The 21,975-nt window shown below is 40.3% G+C and overlaps 1 protein-coding gene across 1 annotated transcript in view; it reads right to left on the reverse strand.

The window, feature by feature from the left end:
* cog6 (component of oligomeric golgi complex 6) overlaps positions 1–21,975 on the reverse strand; it is a 56,337-nt gene that overhangs the window by 13,252 nt on the left and 21,110 nt on the right. The window contains exons 9-14 of the mRNA NM_001005812.1: positions 14,781–14,909; positions 14,472–14,563; positions 8,452–8,516; positions 6,101–6,192; positions 4,592–4,709; positions 248–379 (exon numbers count right to left, since the gene is read on the reverse strand). Coding sequence (NP_001005812.1) covers positions 248–379; positions 4,592–4,709; positions 6,101–6,192; positions 8,452–8,516; positions 14,472–14,563; positions 14,781–14,909 — 628 coding nt within the window. The remainder of the gene's footprint in view (positions 1–247; positions 380–4,591; positions 4,710–6,100; positions 6,193–8,451; positions 8,517–14,471; positions 14,564–14,780; positions 14,910–21,975) is intronic.

A 21,975-nucleotide genomic window follows, 5' to 3' on the forward strand; every position in this document is an offset into this window, starting at 1 on the left:
TTTAACTGCAGGAACATACAAGGAGTCTGGAAACAAGGCAAAAAAGGATGGACTAGCTGCAAAATGTGTGCTTTATTTACACAACATGTTGCTGCCCTTTATCAGCTGCCCAATACTGTTGCACTCACACCTAAGGTGGAGATGTTATTTGGGAAAACAGGCAGCTTTTCCTGCGTATGTTTCCTTCCTTTCTCTTTTTTCCCTGGTTAAACCTGATACACAAACACATTGAAACAATGGTTGTTACCTGCACAAAATCGGCCTGCCGTGCGTCGAGTGGAACAACAGAAGAGTCGTGGGAGACGAGAACCTCGCGCAATAATGTAAGTGTCTGGTTTAAAGCAGAACTCGGCCCAAGATCTGCAGGGGGCAGCTCCACCTAAAGAGAATTGCCCATGGTCATTACCAATTACAGAGAACAACAAAACAGATTAGAAACAGTAGGGAACTTGGCTGAATATAAACGTACTACAAAATACATATCTTCCAATCTTTGCCAGTGTGCTGCTTAAAGCAGAAACTCTCTTTTTCTGATACTGCCTTTATCAGAAAGAAGACCAGCTACACATAGATTCTGATTTATGGAAAAGTCCAAAATGGACACAGCTGATAGGGTTGACTAAGGGTAAAAAATTAGCACATTAAGAACCTGTGTGAAGATGTATCATATATCATGACAGTCTTTTCTTAAAGTATTCAGTTTCCTTTTCAGTGCACCACTGTGCCAGGAGAATGGTACAATAAGTATCTACTATATATATGTGTGCCAGGTATCAGCAACACAGAAGAGGACACTGACATTAACTGAAGCACAAGGTTGGCTGTACTGCATATGGACACGCACAGATGCATTGTGTAGAAGGTCATAGCGCACCTGTGCCAAGTACAAACCGGCATACCGATGCATGTGCTACTGACGTGTGGAGGAAGGAGACAATGATGAAGCTCTGGATTCTGTTCTTTGTACACCACATTAGGCCAATTTAAACTGATCTGATCATTGGACCTAGGGCCCACAACTGAATGATCCATTGGGGCCTACAGAGACCCACTGAATGAGGACCCCATAAACGTGCCAATGTACTCAGTATTTTCAAACCTGCCTGACTGATATCTCCCTGATGTTACCTGGGCACATAAACTGCCAACTCAGATTTAATCTGGCGATTCAGCCCCTTCAGCCTATCTGTGTATGGCCACCTTTACAGTATATATATATGGACATCATGGGGGTCTTTTAATGAGTCATAATATAATGGATGCTGGAAATACGACAGGCGCTCATGGGCTAGGTACAGCATGCATAATATTTTCTATCATCTGCCAGTTTGTTGTGCTTTTCCAAATACATCCCTATGGATAAACACCCACAAAGTAAGTGAATCAAAATGAAATGGAAAGTAAAATAATAAACCTTCCCTGCCGTGAAGAGCACTGTCCGAATTAGGCATGAAAAACACTTTAATGCATCCCGTTCAAATTAAACCCAATACATCTCTGAACATGGAACAGATTAAGACTAAGAACAGCTTGTCCAGAGAGCAATCAATACTAATAACAAACCACCAGCATCACTGTGTGCCACATACCATGCAAACATCTACCAGCAATGAAACTGTGGGAGAGGTGCTTTACATCCAAAGATAATGAGGAGACTTGTTTCAGAAAGGTTAAACTTATTATTATCATATATGTGTGTGTGTGTGTGTGTATTTTTAATGTCACATTGATGATTGACACCTGTCTGTCTGCAGCTTTAAAATGAACAGTTAAAATGCACCACTGACACCTTACCGAATGGATCTTCCAGTATAAAGTCCACATTTACACACACTAGGGCAAATTTTATCAGAAGCCAATTAACCTGCCTTTATGTTTTTGGGGTGTGGGAAGAAACCTACACATGCAAGGGGAAAACAAACTTCTTTCAGATAGTGCTCTGGCTGGAATTGAACCCAAGACCCCAGTGCTGCAGGGATGACCCCTCTGCTATTTTAGTAATTAAATTTCATATATGCAGATGTATAGAGCTGTTATAATGTAGTTATCATTTCTATATGTAGCTCTATGCTTCATCATTTTGGTGCTGACTAGTCTCAGAGGGATGCTTGGCTTTGATTGTCCACCCACTTTCCCTTTCCCTCTTATTCCCCCTTCCACTAGGAACCCGCAAGTACCAGACGGTCTTTAAACCTTCCAGCATTCGCTGAAGATTTTATATACCTGATATCATTATCCTTGTCACCCAAACACTTATGATAATAAAGACATAAATAAACAGTCTACAAGAGTAACATTTGATAAACTGTATTAGAATTGTGCTCTAAAACATGAAATTATCAGCCCAAAGCTTCTACTAAAACAACTCAAGCACTTACAGAGCAATTTGTGATAAAATATAAAGTGCAACAAACACTAATGCAGACAAAATATACCACACTGTGACAATTTTATAACCTGAATCATCATCCCTGGAGTAAGGAGCTAAACTGTTGGGCTTTAAAAAACCTCCCCGCAGCCAAGGAGGAAATTACAGTTATATACATTCATTTTGCACATCATGGATAAACTGCATCCAGTTTAGATTTTACTGTTTATAGCTTCAGCCATTAAACTGTTGAATGATACAAACGAGACTAAAGAGAAAGTTTATTGTCGTTCTGTAAACATGAGATTTTACATAACTGGCTGTCATATGTAATCAGGGCTGCACATGGGGTTTGTGTATAATCATTACAGCAGAGCAGCCCCAGGGGTTTGTATATAAGCAGGGTCTACTGTCTGTAATCAGGGCTTTACCTGGGGTTTGGGCATAAGCAGAGGGAGGTGCGTTAGCCCTGCGAGAGTCGTACTATACACTGTGTTAAAGAGCTGAATCGTGCCAGGGCTGCCCAGCTGCAGGGCCGTGGGTATGGATGCAAAGATATATAGGGCCCCTTTGTATATAACCATTTTACTTATAATCTGACTTTCTAAAATGATATGAGAAATACTGGCCCACCGCAAGGCTGTTCCATTAAAATTCTCAAGGGAAACTTGGCTTTCTTCCCAGGATTCCTACTGATTAGGCCCTCGTAACAAATGAGATCTTTGATGAGCCTCAACAAAGGCAAACTGGTCTGAGGGAAGCAGCTACCCTGGCCGCGCTTTGAACTCCAGCAGTTGAGTTCTGTGAAATGCATATGGAAATACTTGGATCTCCCTGAGACTGCCCACTTCTCAGCAAGCACTCTTTCACTTCAATGTGATGTGAACAAGACTTGTTCTTTTCATCCGACTTATCCACTGCTTCAAGCTTTGGAAGAGAACTGCAGACAGTGCGACTGTTTCTCCAGTGGGCACAAAAAGTAACTAAAAGTGGGCACAATGAGTAAATAAAAGATAAAGCCTGAGGTATTCTTATGTGCTCTTAATCACAAAAGAATGAGATATGAACAGAGTAACTATGCCAACTGCCATGTTTAGCTGCCAGTTTGGGACCACTTTGAAAATAACTAACAATGGAGGCCTCTTCTGGGACGTCTGGTAGTTTCTAGAAAAAGCCAACCTAAAGAATTTTCAGATGACTTTAGAATCACTTTCAGGCTTACTGTAATGCTTGACTAATTTTGCCAAAACGTTATACAAATAATTTGAATTAAAAAAGACAAAAAAACTTCCCTTTAACCTGTAAGAATAAAACAGTACCTGTACTTGATCTCAACTAAAACATAATTAATCCTTATTGGGGGCAGAACATCCCTATTGGGTTTAATGTTTAAATGATTTTGTAGTAGACCATAGGTATTGAGATCCAAATTGTGGAAGGGCTCCTTATCAGGAAAACCCGACGTACCAAACATTCTGCTTCTTAGTAAAATTACTTGCCCCCATTATGCTCTAGTTTCTCCTTGGTTTTGGGGCCATAATTTACATTATATGCGTGTCTAATTTTTATATGTATTGTCTAACTACAGCCATAACATAACTGTGCTTCTCTATAGTCTGCTATTGCAAGGCATGCCTTTTACAAACAATGTTTGCCCTGGCCTGAAGAAGGCTTCAGCATTGACCACAATACTAGGCATAGGGTTTACACATAGATATGTAAGAATTTCTACCCTGCTGGAATGATGTACAGGTATGGGACCGGTTATCCAGAATGCTCGGGACCTGGGGATTTCTGCATAAGGGGTCTTTCCATAAACTGGATCTCCATACCTTAAGGCTACTAAAAAATAATTTAACCATGAAATAAACCCAATAGGGCTGTTCTGCCCCCAACAAGGGGTAATTATATCTTAGTTGGGATCAAGTACAAGGCGCTGTTTTATTATTACAGAGAAAAAGGAAATCATTTTATGGGATTCTATGGGAGACAGTCTTCCCTTAATTCTGAACTTTCTGGATAACGGGTTTCCAGATAACGAATCTCATGTCTGTATTGTGAAAATATTCTGTTGTGCTTTAATCAAATACCAGAGAGGGGTTGAGCATTTTCCCTACATTTACAGAGGGGGGAAATCATATCTATACGTACTATACACTGTCATAAAGTAACATTAAACAGTAATGCCTGTGATACATATATTCTATTTTCAGTTGTACTTACTTTATCCAGCAGTTTGCTTGCATGCAGGCTTAGACTGTTAAAGAATATTTTTTTGCTTAACAAGTGCATTTCTTCAATTGTAGTCAGCAATGAAGAGGCGCTTGTGCCAACAATTGCACTAAAAAAGAAGCCATTTACAGCAGATTAGATGTTAATGTTCATGGAAATGGGCACTTATCAGCGTAAATGGAATATGGATTTCAGAATCATCAAGAGGAACAGCTGACAAACTGCAGATCAGTGCTATTGATACATGTAACCTAAGAAAAAGAGACTATGAAAATGCACACAAATATTATAACATGAAAAACAGAATGTGAAACCAAGCTAAAGCAGACAGCACAAGGTATTCTGGCAGCTTTTGTACCAAAACTCTATCCCCCATATGTAATAAAAGGTGTTAAGTTTGCCCAGGATCAGTAATCTATAGCAACCAATAAGATGTCTCCTTTTTAACAGTTGACCAGTCAATTCTACCTACTGATTGGTTGCTATAGATTACTGCTCGTTACTGCTTGTTATTTCTTGAACTAATGAGGGCAAATGGGGAAATTGAAGTTCCTCCATGTTTGGCCCTTGTGAGGTAGAAATTAGATTACCAGTATATAACTCCCCCCCCCTTTGTTGTGACTGTTGGTCAGTATTAGTACATTATGCAAGGGGATTATCTGTGCACTGGCAATTATCTAAATTGTCTATATATTTGCTTTGTTTAAAGGGGTAGTTCGCCTTGAAGATATTGTTTAGTATGTTATAGAGTTGGTCCATTCTTAGAAACATTTCAGTTTGTCTTCATTTTCTATTACCTATAGTTTTTGTAATTTTTTTCACATGTTTCAAGCCACTGACCCCAGCAGCCAAAAACTACTGCTCTGTGAGACTACAGTTTTATGGTTGTTCCTACTTTACCTTTTCAGCCACTCTCTTATTTCCTATTTCAGTTTCTCATTCAAACCACTGCCTGGTTGCTATGGTAATTTGAACCCTAGCAACTAGATCCCTGCTGAAATTCTAATCTGCAAAGTTTCTGAGCAAACCACAGAAAATTAAAAGTGAAGACCAATTGCAAACTGTCTCAGAATATCAAGCTCTGCATCATACAAAAAGTTAATCAAGTTTATCAAGAACGAACAATAGGCAAAACAAATGTTCAGTGCTATTCATTGCACATATGTTGAACAAGGGGTATACTGTCCCTTTAAATTAATACTGATATGCACCAGTTATTTGAAGGGTAGTTTAAAACATTTTTAGTGCTGTTTTTTTACTGTTTAAATGTAACCTTCTAACCACCCCCTTCCACACGCTGGACTCCAGCAGCTTTCTCCCATGGATACACGCAGCATACAGCCGTGATATCGAGCTTGGGAATGGTGCAAAGATCAGGGTGTCAGGCTTGGTATTCCAGGCATTTTGTGTTTGTGTTTAGAAAGCAGCAAGAGGCAGAGATAGTTCTGAGACTGTGCTGCTGCGCTGGGTTAGCAGTAAGAGATGAGTTCAGTGTGTTACCTTATGGTATGATGGTAAAATTTGAGGAGATTGGAGATTTTGAACAATAATACAGCCCCAGGCTCTGCAATGATGACTTGCTCAATACGGACCTGGGAGGAGGAAAGAGCAGCACAATTCAGAAATATTGCATTATTAAACTGAAAATGAATATACTATAAAACAATTTCTATTTTAATACATGTATTTTGGAAAGTTGCTTAGACTGGTTTAATAATAACTACACATATCAATAGTTTAGTTAGTGCTGGTTAGGCCCCAGTTACCCATATGCTTATATTTAGTTGTTAAAATGTAACAAATTGGCTTTTTACCATAATGCAATGGGGCTATGGGAAAGAATAAAAATGAACTATGTGTTGATATGTTTCGAGGAAAAGCAAAGTTATCTACATTATTTATTCAGAGTGCTGATAAGTTGCACGGATTCTAATTTCAGTTACATAACCATTTCTGTTTATATCCGCGTGTACAGAGGCTATGCAAAATGCCAGCCTTGAAAGGCTGATCTGGTCTGCATTTTTCTGACTTGATATAAACCCAAATCCTAATGAAAAATTATAATGATAACATTAGAATGTGCCCTTCTCAAATTCTCAGGGAAACCAAACATCATTCATCCCCCAGATCACTTAAACCACCAGATCACTTGCTGAGAAAAGTCAAAAGGGGATTTACAGCTACATTTCTACTATATCCCCACCCCTGCAGGGAAATCACCACCTTAGATTTGGATAATCATCTTCAAAGATATACAGCAAGTGGGTTGTAAATCAACCTTGCTGCACAGTAGTGAAGTGTGGGTTGGAAATTTTGCAATCTAACCTGCCCCTTTCTCAACCAAGTTTGAGAAGGGACTTTGACATCATCTAATAGACTTGGCAGGCTTGGGCATTAGAGAGCGGGTTGGGCTTGGAAAACTCTGTACTTCCAATGAACAGGCTACCTTTATATACAGGTATGGGACCTGTTATCCAGAATGTGGAGGACCTTGGGATAATGTATCTTTGCATAATTTGGATTGCCATGTCTTAAATCTACTAAAAACTCATTTAAAGCTTAATTAAACCCAATAGGATTGTTTTGCCTCCAATAAAGATTCATTATATCTTAGCTGGGATCAAGTACAGGTACTGTTTTATTATTACAGATAAAAAGGAAATCATTTGAAAAAAATTGTATTATTTGCTTATAATAGAGTCTATTGGAGATAGCCTTTCCATAATTCGTAACTTTCTGAATAATATCTGGGTCTGGGTAACGGATGCCATACCTGTATTCCTGCAGCTGGGCTGCGGTGACCCTCGCCCAACCCGAACCTAAAGTGGTGGACAATTTGGGTCTGAATTTGCCCAACCCCTGGGTTTCAGGCTGGCCCACACATAATTAGTGCACAGCCATCTCCAGGTTTAGCAAAAATGTGCACTGGCCCCACCCAGTGAATAAAGGTTCCCTTGTTTTGAATTAAATTGCAAGGGGCAAGTTGCTCATGTGACATTTTATTTAATTAATGTAAAATAAAGCTCTCATTATGTCTCCAGAGTTAGGGTTGCCCATGTTAAAATGTTGTAGCCAAGCCTACCCAAATCAACACCAATGAATTTCTATTACAAGCAGGATGGAGGTATTATACATTTGGTATTACATTTATCCTAACGTGTTCTAGAAATATTATACAGGTATAGGACCCATTATCCAGAATGCTCGGGACCAAGGGTATTCCAGATAAGGGGTCTTTCCGTAATTTGGATCTTCATACCTTATGTCTACTAAAAAAACAATAAAACCCAATAGGATTGTTTTGCACCCAATAAGGATTATTTATATTGTAGTTGGAATCAGTTTCAAAATTCTGAATTATTTGATTGAATTGGAATCTATGGGTTCCGGGCTTTCCGTAATTCGGAGCTTTCTGCTTAATGGGTTTCCGGATAAGGGATCCCATACCTGTACCTGAAAAAGCCACTATATTTCTCCTGCCATGCATTTAGTGGTATTATACATTATGCTGAGACTGCACTTACCGTGTCATGTGTGTGTTCTGGGGGCATTATGTACGGAACTAGCACCTTATTTATCCTGCCATGCATTTTGGGGGAATTATATATACTGGCATTGCATTTATCATACCATGCATTCTGGGGGTATAATAATTGGCATTGTATTTATCCTGCCATATATTCTAGGATGTATGATAATGACACTGCATTTATTTTTTTCTGGGGTATTATACACAGGAAACTGGCACTATAATTATCGGCGTCAGACTTAGCTTCTGTAAGCTCTGTATGAGTACAATCAGCACAATCTGCTAGAAAAACAGAAATAAAATAAATGAAAATGCTTAGAACCTTCAGTGGTCTGCAAACGCCCTCTGTGATGTGTCCAACCACTTCCTGTATATTATCTTCAACACCTATATAAAAAAGAAAGAAAAAAAAAATGATGTTTTGTCAAAATTTAGTTCCATTTGTAGTGTAGACATTGAATCATTCAATGAAATTTACTGTCTTGGCCAATAAACTGATCTAGAGTCCTGCACGGGTATGTTTTTGTATCTCTGATCTGACCCGGACCCGTGTACCTGCATTGACTATGATGTCTTTCATACCCAACCACACCTGAAAAAGTGCCCTGCATCCCACCAAACATCTCTGTTAACTGGAAGTGACGCCTTTATTTTGGGGTGGGACTCACTCGGGAACTAGAAGTAATCAATCAATTGCAAGATCACTGGGGAGCTAAGGTCTTTTTAAAAAAGTTTTAAACTTGCCCACAACATCCATGTGTACCCGTAGACCACCCACACAGTCATGACATGCAGGATTTTCCACCTGATTCCAGACCAATTTGCAGATATTTTGCAGGTACCCGACCAGCTGCAGGACTCTGTCCTGATCTATGATTTGTCACAAAGGATTTTCTGCAGAGCAAACTGCCACGTTTGGCATGACTCCCTAAAAAGCACTAGAATGTGTGTACTGGTATAGTTAGGGTTGGCAAGGTCAATAACAAGCATATCTTTTCCACCGTGAGATGGCACAATTGTGCCAGAAATTAGTTGGGTAGGACCACCGGAGGGCCCCTACATGGGCTCATAAGTTGCCAATGCGCTCCAGCTTTTATCGGCCTGTGTATAGCCACCTTTAGACAATAGATATTTATGAACTCCTCAGAAAACAAAAATTATTTTCAGCCCAAATCTCATGTTTGGAGAAATTGTAGCACACTTTTGAAGTGCCGACCATGTAAGCAATACATACGAAAGCTGGTGTTATTGGTTCTGTGATGGTTTGCATTGTCCTTGAGTGAAATACTCTGTGCTTGCAAGTGTTAATTGCTCATTTAGCCATGGCAACTCACTGATAAAGCCGGATAATTACATTGCAAAAATTTCCATCAAGGATACATTTATAACACTGATAAATATTCTATTTTGCTAGATTTTTGCATTCCTAAAATGCTGTTTACACCACCAGCCCTTTTGTACGCTTTGCTGTAAAGCACTTCTGGGAAAGAATGAACTGCTCTAGCTTTTGTATTCTAAATCCATGCCATGTGGGGTCTGGATTAAATCAGCATACCCATGAAGATGGAGGCACAGGTATAACATCTGCTATCCACAATGCTGGGAGCCTGGGTTATTCAGGATAAGGGTTTTTTTTCTGTAATTTGAATCTCCAATAAATCTACTAACATTAATTAGCCCAATAGGATTGTTTTAGGATTTATGGAGCTTAGTTACCATCAAGTACAAGGTACAGTTTTATTTTTACAGGAAACCATTTTACAAAGGAAATCATTTGTAAAAAAATAGTAGTATTTGCTTAAAATGGACTATATGGGCTATACTGTGTTTCTGGATACGGGATTCCATGCCTGTATAATGCCAAAAATATAACAATGCCATTGCATTTATCTTGCCATGTCTTCTAGGTTTACTATACATCAGGGGTGGCCAGGCCTTTTTCATCAGCGATCGACGATGACCGGGGATGCGGAAGTGCGGCATGAATGCGTATGTACACTGCGTTGGATACTTACACATTCCCGCAGCACTTCCACATCCTCAGCTTCATCACTGTCCAACAGAAATCCACGGGGATCAACTGGTGGGCCACGATCGACATATTGGCCACCTCTGCAATACACAATACTGCCACTATATGTATACTCCCATGCATTGCAGGATAAGTATACACAGAACTGGCACTGCATTTTATGTTGTCATGTATTCTGGGGTTTTAACCGAAAGCAACAATGTAAATCTATCGTGCCACGTGTTACAGGAAATGAGCAGTGTATTTATCTTGTCATGGGTTCTGGAGTGTATTACATGAAACTGAACTCCATTATACAAACCCCCTTATCCAGAAAGCGCTGAATTATGAAAAGGCCATCTCCCAAAGACTCCATTTAAGCCAATAATTAAAAATGATTTACTTTTTTTAAACAATACCTTCTACTTGATCCCAACTAAGATATAATTACCCCTTATTGGAGTCAAAACAATCCTATTAGGTTCAATTAATCTTTAAATAATTTTTTAGTAGCCTTAAAGGTATAGTGATACAAATTATGGAGAGACCCTTTATCTGGACAACCCCAAGTCCCGAGCACTGTGGATAACAATTCCCATACCTGTACCTACAATAGGGCCTGGGATACTATGAAAGCAAATGTATAAAGAATGTACTAATTAGCCTTCCCAAACAAAAATAGACCTTAAGTTCTAAAACAACTATAATTCAACAGCCCATGTAAGTAAACCAGGATCCTATCTCTGGAACAGAAGAACTGCAAACAGAGAACGTTTAGTCATTTGACATACTGGGAACCCTAGCATCAAACCAATAAAATTCAATGGGTAAAATTGGATTGGCTATAGGTGGCTCTGCCCACTTTTTCTAACCTTGAACCGCAGTTACCTGGTGCCTAACCCTGCAAAGTTTGGGGACCCTGGCGTTATTTCTTTGAGAATGGCACCAGGTTGGATTCCCCCCCCATTGAAAGTCAATAAGTAAAATCTGATTGGCTGTTCAAATCACCACCCACTTTTGGGCATCCAGCAATCATCATATTTTCATTTAGGCTGACCCCATGACTGTGTGATTCCAGTTTGGGGAGTGCAGCCTCAAAGCTGTAAGATTAGCAGCAGTTTAAATTTCCCCATAAAAGTCTATGGGTGAAATTTGATTGGCTTTTCTTTGCCCCTCCCGCTTTGGGTCATCCAACAAATGTCGCCTTTTTTTTCTGGGTGACGCCATGATAATGTTATTCAAGTTTGGGGGGTGCAGCTTCAAAGCTGTAAGCGTGGCAGCAGTTTGAAAATCTTCCCTGTCAAAGTCAATGGGAAAATTGGGGGGTTCGGAGCGGTGCCACAAAATGATGGGGGGCGGGATCGCTTAGAAAAGCACAAGTCACCTGCTCTGCTATAGGGCGAAGAAGTTTGGAGAGTCTGGGTGTTGTACCCCTAAAACTGTAGGAGGAGCCGTTTTTGCTGTGCTCCGATTGGATCTTTCTTCTTGTGGATTCTCCAATCAGAGCACAGCTTCCTTGACAGACAGTAAAATTGACCAATCAGAGCACAGATGCACACAGGGATCGGGAGATTTTGCAAACTGGAAACAAATGAAGACTGAAAAGATGAATCTGCAGCTGTAACTTTACCTGAGAACCAACTCTCAACTTTTGCTGCAGATTTCATCCCACAGGCACTATACACAGGTACTATACACAGGCACTATACACAGGCACTATACCCAGGCACTATACCCAGGCACTATACCCAGGCACTATACCCAGGCACTATACCCAGGCACTATACCCAGGCACTATACGCAGGCACTATACGCAGGCACTACCCAGGCACTATACGCAGGCACTATACCCAGGCACTATACCCAGGCACTATACCCAGGCACTATACGCAGGCACTATACCCAGGCACTATACCCAGGCACTATACGCAGGTACTATACCCAGGCACTATACCCAGGCACTATACGCAGGCACTATACGCAGGCACTATACGCAGGTACTATACGCAGGCACTATACCCAGGCACTATACCCAGGCACTATACCCAGGCACTATACGCAGGCACTATACCCAGGCACTATACCCAGGCACTATACGCAGGCACTATACCCAGGCACTATACGCAGGTACTATACGCAGGCACTATACGCAGGTACTATACGCAGGCACTATACCCAGGCACTATACCCAGGCACTATACGCAGGCACTATACCCAGGCACTATACCCAGGCACTATACGCAGGTACTATACGCAGGCACTATACCCAGGCACTATACCCAGGCACTATACGCAGGCACTATACCCAGGCACTATACCCAGGCACTATACGCAGGCACTATACGCAGGTACTATACGCAGGTACTATACGCAGGCACTATACCCAGGCACTATACGCAGGTACTATACGCAGGTACTATACGCAGGTACTATACGCAGGTACTATACACAGGCACTATACACAGGTACTATACCCAGGTACTATACACAGGCCTCTGTTCTGCCTCTATACAGATTTCAAATGGGGGCCAAAAATATTGCTCTGTGAGGCTACAATTTTATTATTATTATAATTTTGTATTACTTATTTTTCCAAGTAGGCCTTAACTATTCATATTCCCATCTCTTGTTTAAACCACTACCTGGTTGCTAGGGTAAATAAGACCCTAGCAACCAGATAGCTGCTGAAATACCAAATGGAGAGCTGCTGAACAAAAAGCTAAATAACTGAAAAACCATTAAAAATAAAAGTGAATTTGAATGCGAACTAGCCCTGATCACAAACACAAATGTTTGCAGATCCCCTCACAGAAATGCGCGTATAAATACTTTAACATACTAAACATTTTAGGGTAAAAACAAAAAAGCCCCCCCCGCACTTTTGTACAGTATCCCTGGGAGTCAGTGGGAACGGCAAGAGGTAGTTGGGAGGTTAACTTTTTACGCCAGTGAGCGTGTAGAAAATGGGGGGTGCTAAGAAGAAGAAGCAGAAGAAAAAGCTGAGGTGGAAGAACAGTCTGTGGGGTTTTTCAACCCAACATAATAACAATAAGTGAAACCACACAGGCAACGTATGTGTGCGGCTGCTGTAGTCAGTATCACCAACAAACTGAGAGCATATTCAGTCTTAAAAGGGGCAGTCTTGCAAGGCTACTACATCAGAAACCATACAAAAAAAATGTTAAAAGAAAAGCTGCTTAAATTAGATGTATAACATACTAAAGGTTAACGTAAAGGTAAACTTCCTTTAAAAAGTAGGATTATCATGATGGTTTTATTGTTGCAGTCCAGAAGGTTTGCATCTAATTGGCTGCTATGGATTAAAAGAAAAGGACTATTTTGCCCATATTTGTACATAGCCCTTGTATTTGAGAAATATTTACGACATTTTTTTTTTTTTTTTAATACAGGTGCCCATACACCTTCAGATCCGGTTCCCGATCCGACTAGATTTCTTTAACCTGCCCGATCGAGATCTGCCCGATTTCAGGCCAGATATCGGTCGGGCAGGCCCATACACGGGCCGATTAGCTGCCGAATCGGTCTAAGAGACCAATATCGGCAGCTAGAATCGGCCTGTGTATGCGGGCCTTAAGGAACATTAACACCTACACCAGGGATACCCAATTTCAGGATCTCTACAAGGTTTTTAATTACAATTCCTACACCTTCAACAGGCTTTGGTTTTCAGTGGGATTCTGGGATATGCAATTCAACAACATTCCAAGTCTCACCAGTTGCCCAATTCAGCTTTATGCTTCTAATAAATTAGCCATATATTGTGCATCATAAATGAACGGCTACTTTAGATAGGTGGCCACGTCTTGCTTTGGCTAGATAAGCACTCCCAGATAAAGATAACGCAGATAATGCAGTACAGGTATAGGACCCATTATCCAGAATGTTCGGGACCAAGGGTATTCCGGATAAGTGGTCTTTCCATAATTTGGATCTCTATACCTTAAGTCTACTAAAAAATAAATAAAACATTTATTTTGCATCCAATAAGGATTATTTATCTCTTAGTTGGGATCAATTACAAGGTACAGTTTTATTATTACAGAGAAAAAGGAAATCGGTTTTAAAATTCTGAATTATTTGATTAAAATGGAGTCTATGGCAGACGGGCTTTCCGTAATTCAGAGCTTTCTGGATAACGGGTTTCTGGATAAGGGATCCCATACCTGTAGTAAGAATTGCTGTTGCATGTATTAAAAACATGTTTGTCAAACAACAACTCGCAATATCTGTGCACAACCCACAACAGGTATAGTTGACAAGAGAGTGGCAGGCTGACATTCCTGTGACGGACACATTACGCCAGACCGTACCTTGAATATTTACAAGTTTCAGCAGAGACTCCAGGTGCTCTTTTTCGGAGGCGGTTGCCTGATGCAGCCAGGCCAGCATATCACCAACATACCTTGCAAAGAGAAAAACAATACTTTAAATAACACAACAAGTTGCTCACTTAAAAATATGTAATTATTGGCAAAAAATATTTTCACACAGTCACAGCGTCAAGTTCATCTCCCCTAAACTCGTTTCTAAAAAAACAACCTTAAATGATTGTTAAAAATGCAATAATGTTCTGTTTGTATTAGAATAAAAGTCAAACTATATAACTATATATAAATTACCTGAGAGGATCATGAGAATGCATTTCGATAGGTCGTGGTGTGCCCCCAGGCCCTCCCCTTGTTAGAGCATCAATGAAGCCTCTGACCACTGCACTCCTTCTTGCCGTTCCAAATTCATCCAAAGTGTAACTGAAATAGAAACAGATTTTAATAAAACTAATGTTTGGAAAATAAAAAAAATAAAAACCCCAGAATAAATCAGTTGGTTTAAAGTCTTGGACTGGTTGGAGGGTACAAAATCAGAAATGGTGCAACTGGAAGACTCCAAAAGGAGTTATGTGGAAATCCATGCGCAAATGGCATGTGTAAAAACTTCAATACATAAGATACATTGTACTGCACGTGCACCAAAGCATGTCCCTGCACTGATGCGTCCTACATCATGCCCAATGCCTGCTTGGCAATAGCTTAAAAGCACTCTAGAAATCCCTTGTCAGGTGACTACTGCTTGTAAATGTAAATGTGATGTTTTTAAGTGACAACAGCCTAACAAACACCTGCGCTAGTGCTCCTGGGCAATTGCTATAAAAGTCGCATTCAAAATCATCCTGTGTGCAACTACCCATATAAACTGGACTGTTTCTTATACATGATAAGACTACTACTACTATACAGTCTATATAGTCTGCATCTGGCACCAAAGTCAGTGTCAGCCCAGGTGCAGACACATGGAGCAGAGTTCAGTACAAAATGCATACTCTGGCATTTCATATTCAAAATATGCTCCATGTACCTGCACCCATGCCAACATGGCACTGGGTACAAACATAGATATAAAGAAGGAGAAGGAAAGGTAAAAACTAAATAATCTTTATCAGAAAGGTCTATGTAAATACAGCTATAAGTCCTCTACCAAAAGAAACACAAGATTTCTTGTCTCCTTTTTTGTAAACATGTTTTTAGGGTATCTGATTCCTCTCTCAGAAAAATCCTTCATTTCCAGGGCCAGAGTCTGCGCAGCTCTCTCCTTCCTCTTGCTCCCCCCCTCCAATAAGAATTCATAAAACTCACTCTCCCCACCCTTAGGAATGTGTGATCTGAGCTATAACTGAGCTATACTGCAAACAGGAAGCTAAAATGGCAGCTGCAATCAATGAAAGCTTCTAGAGCTCTTTACTCAGGTATGATAAAGCTTTCTGCAGAATAAATATAGTGTTCTAGGTGGCACTAATGTGGAAAATCTATTGGCAGTAAAATGCCAAAATGACTTTCCTTCTCCTTTAAGCGTAGGGGCAGATTCTTGGCCAGTGTTCATCCGCAGACTCAGAATGCACTACATGTGGCATAAGCCTAAGGGAAAGCTACACGTCATACTGTGCATAAGTATTTCTTGATACTAAGATATTTGAGAGTAAGTTGTTTATTGTTTTTTATTTTATCTACAGTGGCTTGCAAAAGTATTCGGCCCCCTTGAACTTTGCCACATTTTGTCACATTACAGCCACAAACATGAATCAATTTTATTGGAATTCCACGTGAAAGACCAATACAAAGTGGTGTACACGTGAGAAGTGGAAGGAAAATCATACATGATTCCAAACATTTATTACAAATAAATAACTGCAAAGTGGGGTGTGCGTAATTATTTAGCCCCCTGAGTCAATACTTTGTAGAACCACCTTTTGCTGCAATTCCAGCTGCCAGGCTTTTAGGGTATGTCTCTACCAGCTTTGCACATCTAGAGACTGAAATCCTTGCCCATTCTTCTTTGCAAAACAGCTCCAGCTCAGTCAGATTAGATGGACAGCGTTTGTGAACAGCAGTTTTCAGATCTTGCCACAGATTCTCCATTGGATTTAGATCTGGACTGTGACTGGGCCATTCTAACACATGGATATGTTTTGTTTTAAACCATCCCATTGTTGCCCTGGCTTTATGTTTAGGGTCGTTGTCCTGCTGGAAGGTGAACCTCCGCCCCAGTCTCAAGTCTTTTGCAGACTCCAAGAGGTTTTCTTCAAAGATTGCCCTGTATTTGGCTCCATCCATCTTCCCATCAACTCCGACCAGCTTCCCTGTCCCTGCTGAAGAGAAGCACCCCCAGAGCATGATGCTGCCACCACCATATTTGACAGTGGGGATGGTGTGTTCAGAGTGATGTGCAGTGTTAGTTTTCCGCCACACATAGCGTTTTGCATTTTGGCCAAAAAGTTCTGTTTTGGTCTCATCTGACCAGAGCACCTTCTTCCACATGTTTGCTGTGTCCCCCACATGGCTTGTGGCAAACTGCAAACGGGACTTCTTATGGTTTTCTGTTAACAATGGCTTTCTTCTTGCCACTCTTCCATAAAGGCCAACTTTGTGCAGTGCACGACTAATAGTTGTCCTATGGACAGATTCCCCCACCTGTGCTGTAGATCTCTGCAGCTCAACCAGAGTCACCATGGGCCTCTTGGCTGCATTTCTGATCAGCGCTCTCCTTGTTCGGCCTGTAAGTTTAGGCTGATGCCACACCAGGCGTAGGGCTGATTTTTTCGGCAAGCGTTTTTCCGCTTGCCGAAAAAATCAGCCCTACGCCTGGTGTGGCATCAGCCTTAGGTGGACGGCCTTGTCTTGGTAGGTTTACAGTTGTGCCATACTCCTTCCATTTCTGAATGATCGCTTGAACAGTGCTCTGTGGGATGTTCAAGGCTTTGGAAATCTTTTTGTAGCCTAAGCCTGCTTTAAATTTCTCAATAACTTTATCCCTGACCTGTCTGGTGTGTTCTTTGGACTTCATGGTGTTGTTGCTCCCAATATTCTCTTAGACAATCTCTGAGGCCGTCACAGAGCAGCTGTATTTGTACTGACATTAGATTACACACAGGTGCACTCTATTTAGTCATTAGCACTCATCAGGTAATGTCTATGGGCAACTGACTGCACTCAGACCAAAGGGGGCTGAATAATTATGCATACCCCACTTTGCAGTTATTTATTTGTAAAAAATGTTCGGAATCATGTATGATTTTCGTTCCACTTCTCACGTGTACACCACTTTGTATTGGTCTTTCACGTGGAATTCCAATAAAATTGATTCATGTTTGTGGCTGTAATGTGACAAAATGTGGAAAAGTTCAAGGGGGCCGAAAACTTTTGCAAGCCACTGTATATAGGCAACATATACTAAGATTTTATAAGTTTATCTCATGCTCCCTTGTTCTTTATCACAAACTATCATCTTCCAGATAGCTGTATTGTTCCTTTTTCCAAACTATCCTTATACTGCATCACTCTTACTGTGTGCTTAAACCCAACCTTCTGAATAAATGCACATTAACAAATGGCCTTGAAAAGCTTTTTACTGAAACCTGTGAAGTTCTCTCTCAATAGGGAGGTCACAAAACTATGTGGTATCACAGTTTTTCCCACTCTGAGACCTTGTAAAAAAAAAAAATAAATAAAATGACAATAAATAGCAATATTTTACAAGTGCTATATTTTGGGGTAGTAAGAGCTTGAAAATATAAAAAAAAAAATCAAGACAGCAAATCCATTCGGTGCATTTAGCATATAACAAGGACAAGCTAAATTACTGACATGTCACCTGCAATACGGCATCCATTGTGCCGAGCTCTTTTAAAAGGGCAGAGGACAGAATTTGTCAGTCTTCACCCTGCAGTTTAGACCTGTCACTCTGCATCTGAAATCACAAGTTTACTGACAGCGATACCTTTTAAAGGCCCAAAGTGAAAGCTATTAAAGAAAACAATGCGGCATGGATTTCTGGCCAGCTCCATTAGCATGCTGAAACAATGCATGTATAACCCATGTATACTCCTCAGGTTGAACCAAAACAATGTTCGAAGTTATAGCTCAATATAAAACTCTGCTACAGTAGGAGAAGATTTCACTGAATATATATATATATATATATATATATTATATATATAGCAAAGGGAAATTTAACCTTCCATGGACCACTACCCCCCAAATTGTTACATGGCTCCAAAACTATCATCAAATTTGCAGACGACACCACCATCATCGGCTGCATTTCTGATGGAGATGAGTCAGCTTACAGGGCAGAGGTGAGAGCCCTGACATCATGGTGCCGGGACAACAACCTGCTGCTCAACGTCAGCAAAACTAAGGAGCTCATTGTGGATTACAGGAGACTGCAGGGAGGAGGCCATACCCCCATTCACATTGAGGGAGCAGAGGTGGAGAGAGTCAGCAGCTTCAGATTCCTTGGCATCAATATCAGTGAGGATCCGAGTTGGTCTCACCATGTTGGTGTGATCACAAAAGCTGCAAGACAGCGGCTCTTCTTTCTGCGGCATGGACTCCAGAATACTCACAAACTTCTATCGATGCACCATTGAGAGTATTCTGTCTGGCTGTATCATCACCTGGTATGGCAGTTGTAATGCTTTGGACCGCAAAGCTCTGCAGAGGGTGGTGAGATCAGCAGAGCGCATCACCAGGACTGAACTGCCGGCCATGCAGGACCTGTACAGACAGCGCTGTAGGAGGAAGATGCAGCGGATCCTCTCTGACCCCAGCCACAGACTTTTCACGCTCCTACCATCAGGCAGGCGGTACAGGAGCATCCAGACCCGCACCAGCAGATACAGAGACAGTTTCTACCCACAAGCCATCAGGCTTCTGAACTGCTGACATTCTACCCAAACCAACACACACTCCCCATAACTACTGGACTCTTCCCAGTGTCACTTTAAGCAAAGCCACTTTAAATCCTCACTGCACAATTTCAAATATTGCATTGCATTTTATTATTGTAAATACTTGTACCTTTATTGCACACTTTTATTATATTTAATATTTGTATTTTTTTGTTTTTTGTTTTGTTTGTCTATGTAAAGTTGGGAGGAACACGGGTCAAAAAATTTCATTACAGTAATGATGCTTCATTGTTATTTGTATATGACAATAAACTTGAAACTTGGCAAGCATTAGTTGCCTGTAAAATATAGACCCTGTTAAATGTTCAAGGATGAACCACAATAACTGACTCAAGTATTACACTTACACTGCATGGAGACAGAAAGAAAGGAAATCCAGTCTATGGGGCTGATTCACAAAAGGTTAAAAAAACGAGTGATATTTATAGCATGGGTTAAAAATATTATCACTTCTTATATTTGGAGAATTAACGATCGACACTTGTCTGAATTAAGAAGTGATTTTATTGTCGTTATTTATCTTGCGATGACATTTTTTCAAGCGATATTTTAAAGCACCCAATATATTTATGCGTTATTTCATAGCACACGATATTAGCGCACATTATTACGCACATAACCGTTACTTTCTGAAAACTACTGTTCTGAAAATGACCATTTCCCTGAAAACTGGAGGATGCATCACTCTAGGGCCAACACAGACTTGATTCTCTTCTTCACAATCTAACAAAAATCCGACTGCAAACTCCATCTTGTCTTCACAAACGCTCACAAACCGCAATGTTTTTTGAGTAACGCCCACTCCTAGTAGGTGTTAATATTAGCACAAATTATCGCAATATTTCATGCATTATTATTTATATTAGAAAATGATCACAATGGACATAACGCTTTGCGATAATGGAGATCTTTGTGCATGCGATATGAGTCGTAACGCATGCGAAATTACTTTGATGAATCGGTACTTAATTAACAAAAGCTTTTTAACGCATAAAACTGTGTGTTAAGAGTTAACGACCTTTAGTGAATCAGCACCTACATCTCTACTCTCTCTCTAAAGTTTGAACACATTTGTGGAGGTTTTTGGATCTTGTTTTATGTGTTATTAGTTAAAAAAGGTGAAATTGCTCTTTAAGCTACAGTTCCCCCAAAAGACCTGTTTTACTTATTAGTTACAATTGTATCTAAGTGCAGGTGTAGATTGTTATGTTTTCTGGGCTCTCTGCCAAAAGCTACTTATTGCATTAAGTTTGAGAAACACTGTATAGTTTTTAGCGTTCAGTGCAGGAGATCAAGAGAAACGTGGGGAGGTATGCTGCGGCAATAAAGGCACGTGACCATGCAGTGCACAAAGTGGGGAAAAACTGGCTGCCTGCGCCTAATTTTTGCACTTTGCTTTGTGAGTTGTAAATGATCAGTATGTTACTGCTAAAACTATCTCACAGCTACTGTCACTGACCTCCCAAGCACACACTGAAGATTTACCAAGCATATTTGGCATCAGCAACTTTTTTTTTTATTTGTGTTGTGCTCACTTTACCCAAAAGAATGCTATTTTGTACAATAGGCTCATAGGAAAAGCCTTTGTTCTTACCTGCTCCATTTAGCATGTTCTTATTTGGATGTCTATTCTTGCTATTTCTAGCCCATGCTAAGGATAAAAAGTCCCTATAAAAGCACGAGGTACAGAGAGTGTTGTTCCCTCATTTAGCACTATTATGCTCTCTGATATCCAAACAGAGGCCAGCTGTATAGCAATCAGCGGGGAAGCAAACCAAACAGAGTCATCTGGTGCCCGCTCACTCCTGCCGATGGAGCGCAGCTTTACTGCTAACCCCATGCCTCTTCCAAGAAACGGGGGCAATTTGCTCGGCACTTTATGCACACATCCGTATGACCCATATGTGCACTACTGTAAAGAAATCTCATCAGCCGCACTTTTATCAGCACAGTTCCACTCAATTAGATGTTGCTGTCGTGTTCTTGTGTTTAGAAATTACAGCAATTACAAAGAATGAAGCCTATTTCTATAGTGATGAAAGGTGTGATTATATGTTAAAGGGGATGTTCACCATAAAATTAACTTTAAGGGTTATGTAGAAAGTGCTATTTTGAAAAAAATTGCAATTGCTCTTCATTTTTTATCAATTGTCGTTTTTGAATTTTTTTAGATTTTTGTTCAGTAGTTCTACAACTTATAATTTCTGCAGCTATCTAGTTGCTAAGATCCAAATTACCTTAGCAACCTTAGCAGTGATTTGAAAGAGTGATAGGAATATAAATAGAGGAAGGTCTACCTTGAAAAATGAGTAATAAAAAGTAACAATAACAATAAAATTGTAGTTTCACAGAGCAATAGTCTTTTGACCACTGGGATCAGTGACCCCCATTTATAAACAGGAGTCAGTAGAGGCAAATAGTTCAACAACTAGAACAAATAAAACAATGAAGAACAATTGAAAAGTTTCTAAGAATAGGCCATTCTATAACATACTAAAAGTTAACCCATAGGTGAACCATCATTAAGGGAGCTTTTTCATTTGCACCAGTCCCATCTACAGAGCCCCACCTAC

Source organism: Xenopus tropicalis, chromosome 2 (genome assembly GCF_000004195.4).
Source record: "Xenopus tropicalis strain Nigerian chromosome 2, UCB_Xtro_10.0, whole genome shotgun sequence".
NCBI lineage: Eukaryota > Metazoa > Chordata > Amphibia > Anura > Pipidae > Xenopus > Xenopus tropicalis.